This window comes from Notothenia coriiceps, unplaced genomic scaffold, assembly GCF_000735185.1.
Source record: "Notothenia coriiceps isolate Sejong01 unplaced genomic scaffold, NC01 NC01_scaffold00010558, whole genome shotgun sequence".
Lineage (NCBI taxonomy): Eukaryota > Metazoa > Chordata > Actinopteri > Perciformes > Nototheniidae > Notothenia > Notothenia coriiceps.
The window spans coordinates 1-5,768 of NW_011343259.1; the positions used below are offsets into that span (position 1 = coordinate 1).

The following is a 5,768-nucleotide window of genomic DNA, read 5'->3' on the forward strand; positions in this document are numbered from 1 at the left end:
CTCTCTCTCTCTCTCTCTCTCTCTCTCTCTCTCTCTCTCTCTCTCTCTCTCTCTCTCTATCTCCCCTTATTAGTCTCTCTCTTCCCTCCCCTCTCTGAGAGCGTCGTTTCCATGGCAGTCATAGGGGTTATAACAGCTCACTCTCCTGGCTGTCGCGTGGGACGTGCATGTTGGTGCGCACCGGCGCTGGTGCTCGTGCGTGTAACTCAGCTGGTCTCTGTCCCGAGACGAGACTTCACGATCAGCTGTGAGACAGACTGGGGGAGACGTCGCACACCTGCGGCTTAAAGGAAATAGATGGAGGGACTTGCGCCACAGACGACCGATTACTTCCCCTCCTCTCGTGGTCCACGGGGGAGCGCGTTTATAAGCTGATTTACCCCAGGGGATGTGAATACCTCCCCGGGATTAGAAGGTTATTGGGCAATTGACAATGCCCCGCGTCTCGGTCCGGCACTACCGGCTTTTGTTGGTGCGGCAGCGGACGCAGGACACCCGGTTTTCCCCGGTTCATCTCCAGTAGCTTTGCAGCCTCTGCTCCTGTGTCACCCTCCCGGTGTGGATAGGATAATATGACTTCCTGGCTCCGCACATACGGCAGCGTCCCTCTGTGTCTCCTGCTCTTCTGCTTGGTGGTCGCTGTCTGCGCACAACGCTCCAGTGCCAGTGAGTATGGAGGCTCATTAGGGCCAATTACATCATATCCCAGCAATTAGCCTGCATCGTATCATGTCAAGACGACACCAGCTGTGCTCTCGGCAAGGGGTTGATGGTTTTCAAAATTGTTCATGTAAAGGACTCTTCAACATGTATTTTTCTTAATAAAGATTTCCCCTCCAAAGAACCCACTTTATGAGCATTTTAGGATTAATTAATGCTATTATGCCATAAATCTCAATTAATGCAATTATGGCATATTTCAGAAAGCAAGCAGCCAGGCTTATAAAACGGTCTCATTCAAAATACATTAAAGCGGTTTTGAAGTGAAACCTCTAACCCTCAGGAATAGCCCATACCCCATAAACCTCTTGTTTCAGCATGTATTGATCAGCTATAATTAGAAGTTAAACGCTTTACCTCTTCTGAGGTTTGCCGCAGGCCAGGAGTGCTAATTGGGTCAGAGCTTGTTAGTGATGCCAGGACCCGCAGCATTTTTATGTCCTACATTCAAAGCATGTAGCTCACAGAAATGGCTCCAGAAAATTGCAGTTCAGGATATAAATCACTTTAATGAATCATTAAAACCACAACATAAAGTCAAGGTTCATGTTTCGGCTTTTGTGATCCTGTAAAATCTTTAGTGTGTACATCATTTTTTCCTTACAGTTGCAAAAAAGTATCTTGCATGACTGATTTGTCACTTGATAAATATTAAATGTGTGAGCATCATTCATTGACTCACAATTAAAAAGTACTCAGTTTTTTTGTGTGGGAGTGGGAAATGATCCATTGCACCACTCCAACAACTCAAGCACCTGTTCCCACACTCACAGCCGTTTTCCCACTACACAGCTGACTGAATAGCCTTATGAGATGCTAAGTTGTGCTTCTATTATCAAAAGTTGCATGAGATCTCTAAATATCGACAGGGTCAAGACTGCATGGCTAATGAGTGTTGACACGCACATTCTCTCATATGCTAATCACAGGCTCTTCATCTTATTGTATTTGGCTCTCTTCCCTTTACTTTCAACCTCTTTCTCTCTCTGCAGGTGAAAGTGTGTGCTGGTCTCCTAGCCTCACTTCTTGTAAAGAGTGTCTCAGCCGTGGACCACAGTGTGCCTGGTGTTTCAAGGAGGTAGGAATGTGTATAAAAATGTGTTTTTGTGTGACAGACTGGGAAAAAAAACAAAGAACGTGGCTAACATTCAGCAGCATTCCTCAGATTACACACCAAAGCTTTGATGCCATCCACAGATGAGAATATAATGTGTATTTTTCGGGCTTAGTGGCCTGCCCTATGACCTGTGTGAATGTTTCTAGTGTGCTGTCTCATGGCGCAGAGACAGAGGCGCTTTCTATCGATGTGTTTAGTCTATGCGCTCACACATATCACTGCATTTGTCCTAAAGTGTGTTGGGGTGTATCTGCTTTCTGGCTTGTCTGTCAGTGTGTCTCGTAAAGAGCCCACCCCAAATAAGCCCTGAGAAGCTGTAAATAATTCTAGCCCCACACACACACACACACACACACACACACACACACACACACACACACACACACACACACACACACACACACACACACACACACACAGACACACACACCACTACGTCTAGACCGAACATCAACATGTGTGTGTTTACAGACTTCAGGTGCTTTCCCATCCTGTGTACCCTAACCTAAACCGACCTCATTAAGTGGCTCACTGGTGTGTGAAAGCAGTCAAACACCACCTCTCTTACCTCCTACACACACAACGTCACAGAGACAGAATTAGACAAGCACTGAGGAGTTAGAAGGTACAGCGCTTGTTAAAAGGCATGATCACATATTGCCAATGACATTCAGTGTCAAGGGAAAGGGCAAACTCTGTTAGGAAAATCCTGGGAAATCACAAGGCAACTTTATGGTATTTGCAGTTTTTACTGGACAAATTATAGCCACTGGGAAAGCAATAAATAAACAAAATTCAATCTTGATAGCAGTTGCTTGTCCCTTGACCTATTTCTGTTAAAAGTATTAGTAATCTCAATTACTGTATCTGCATCATTTCAATCCTTATCTGCAGGATCTTGTTATCATGTCAAACTCATAATCAGGCCCATTACATGCTTTAGTTTTATGTTTCTGGTGCAAGTGTTTGTGTTTGAGCATGTTTCTCACAGACGGAAGTAGGAAAGGTCACTCCAAAGCTGCATGACATGACGCTGTTTTACCCGACTGTTGGAGCAAGTAGATGATTAAATCATGTCCTACATAAGAAAAAGCCAATCGGATCATGTAAACTCTTCTATCTATCAGAGCTGCTACTTTCATTTAATTTTCCTTCCCTCTGTGTTCAGACACGGTGAGATTAGATCCTAAACATGAATGTTTAAACACAAACAAGTCGCTGATACACCTACGACACATACTCCGTTGCAGATCAAAACACATCATAAAAATGACAGAAAGTAAACCAGGATGAGTGGTTGTGAAAGTTTCCATTTGCTGTGTTTTCTTGTGTGACATGATGAGGTTAACTAAAAGGGTTTTCACACTGTACTTAACCGAGTGGGTGAGAGAACCCATGAATGAAAAACTCTGGGGTGCTTGTGTGTGTACTCCTACATTATGTAAATAGATGTGGTTTGCAACGTTAAAAGAGGAGTGGGATGCAGGAAATTGATTAGTCTGACCTTAAAATCCTCTCCTTCATCTGCTTGAGTGACACAAGGAGAAAGCTGAAACACATACAAACATAATAACAGAGTATACATTCATGAAGGGCATACAGTATATTTTTAGCTGCATTAGTAGAGAGCATCATGTTGCATTCACTTGACCCACATTAATGTTACAACATCTTAAAAGACGGCTTAGTTGTTAAGCTGGCAGGTTTTTCTCCTGTGTGTTTAGTTTTCTGGATCAAATTCAAAATGTTGTTATTGAATTCTGCGATTGAATTGTATTCGAAGAAGGTGAATGTCCCCTTTGCACTTTTCATCTCCTGACCTCGTGTGACCTCTAGGACTTTCTGGATGGAGCGGTGGCGAGCCAGCGCTGCGACCTGCCGGTGAAGCTGCTCAGGAGAGGCTGTGAGCCGGAGTTCATGGAGCAGTCAGAGGTCAAGGTGGAGGTCAACGCCACCACCAGCAGCCCACAAGTATCCCCACAAGACATCAGCGTCACCCTCAGACCAGGTAGACCTGGATCTGGGCCTCAAATGCATATTTATTATTGCGTGTGAGAAGTCATCTGAGGTAAAGTTTTGAAGTTAATTATGTTCTCCTGTTTCTGTGTGTTTAAAGGTTCGCAGGCCAGTGTAGTGGTGGCTGTGAAGCAGCTGAAGCGTTATCCTGTGGATCTGTACTACCTGGTTGATGTGTCGGCCTCTATGCAGGAAAACCTCGATCATGTAGGTGTTTATCAGTTTCCGTCAGTGCTGAAGCTTTTTATTAATATTATTTTAAGGAAAAAGTGTTTTTCCAAAGGTTTGAACTAAAGAAAACTAAACACATTTTATACAAACCACTATGTTGTATGAAGGTTAGATACAAGACTTATAAACACAGATACTAGATTAAGATACTGTCTTCTGTATAGCTTCTTTACATTTAGTATGAAATAAATTGCAGCTAATGTACTTATATAAGGAAGACCTTTAATGAAATACTTGCCTTATCTTACCCTCTACATCTTCATGCCTTTCTACTACCCTTCCTTTTGTCTTTATTTTGCCCTTGGATTCCCTTTCGGCCTCCACCAACCTCTTTGTTTCTTCTGTGGTCCAGTTGAAGACAGTAGGTGTGGCGTTGTCTCTTCGTATGACGGAGCACTCCTCGGACCTTCAGCTGGGTTTCGGCTCGTTTGTGGACAAGCCTGTCTCTCCTTACATCAACGTCCATCCATCCAAGATCAGCAACCCCTGCAGGTAAGACACACAACAGATGATGTATTGCTTAAAGAAACAGGGTTATTCATTTTCATCTTAATAACTGTGTTAATGTTCCTGCTATGAGAAGAATAGACATTCAACACCTTCAAAGTTTGCCTTGTTATATTTCGAAGCCAACTTGTTCTTCTTTTAATGAGCCAAGAAGAATGGTGATTTGAGTTATTATTTAAAAATTAATCAAAGCAAGCATTAGTTGCTTCCAATTTTGTGTGACTCTGCAAGGAACTTGTACATTAAGAGACAAGAAAGAGCAGACAGACTTTTTACATTCATTGGTCCTGAGTTATACATTCCTGAAAGTAGCAATTAAAACTTTCTCCAACTTCTCAACAGTGATTATGAGATCCGCTGTCGTCCAGCCCATGGCTTCCACCACGTCCTGGGTATGACTGGAAATATAAGCGAGTTCACGCGTGTGATCAAACGCCAGCGCATATCTGGAAACATGGACACACCTGAGGGGGGACTGGATGCCTTGCTGCAAGCTGCAGTCTGCCAGGTGTGTAAATACAGATGCTGGAAAGTTAGGCTCAGCTATAAGTATGTAAAGAGAAAGGGAGTTAGGAAAAACCTTCAGTTCCCTTGAGGCTTGAATATGTTCTAAAAAAAGAGCCACAACCCCAAATTTGGGAGTACGTCTGCATGCCGGTGAAAGAGGCTTTTATTCTGGGAGATGGTGGCACTTTGACTCAGCATTGGATGTTCCCCCAGGAATCCCACTAAGTAATGACACCACTGCCCGGGTATGGCAGACGCACACACACACACACACACACACACACACACACACACACACACACACACACACACACACACACACACACACATACACACACACACACACACACTGGTTGCTTGTATACTGCAGGCTGCAGGAGGCCTGAGTCACACCACACAGGGGGTCCTGAGTAACCAGCCAGCAGGGAAACACCATGGTGGTCATCGCTATAAATAGACTCTCCATTATGTCAGGCCTGATTGTAAACTCACTTGGTTTCCATGAATACACTGGTGCGCACACACACACACACACACACACACACACACACACACACACACACACACACACACACACACACACACACACACACACACACACACACACACACACACACACACACACACACACACTACTACCTACTACTACACGACGACGACGACGACGACG

General features: G+C 44.1%; 1 protein-coding gene across 1 annotated transcript; it reads left to right on the plus strand.

Annotated features, from left to right (window-relative positions):
- The first annotated feature begins 128 nt into the window (after positions 1-128).
- On the plus strand, positions 129-5,283 carry LOC104946039 (integrin beta-8-like). The gene is made up of 6 exons (XM_010771779.1): positions 129-666; positions 1,713-1,798; positions 3,674-3,845; positions 3,954-4,060; positions 4,437-4,576; positions 4,934-5,283. The coding sequence occupies exons 1-6, from the start codon at positions 573-575 to the stop codon at positions 5,184-5,186; spliced, it is 852 nt and encodes a 283-aa protein (XP_010770081.1). The 5' UTR covers positions 129-572; the 3' UTR covers positions 5,187-5,283.
- The last annotated feature ends 485 nt before the right edge of the window (positions 5,284-5,768 follow it).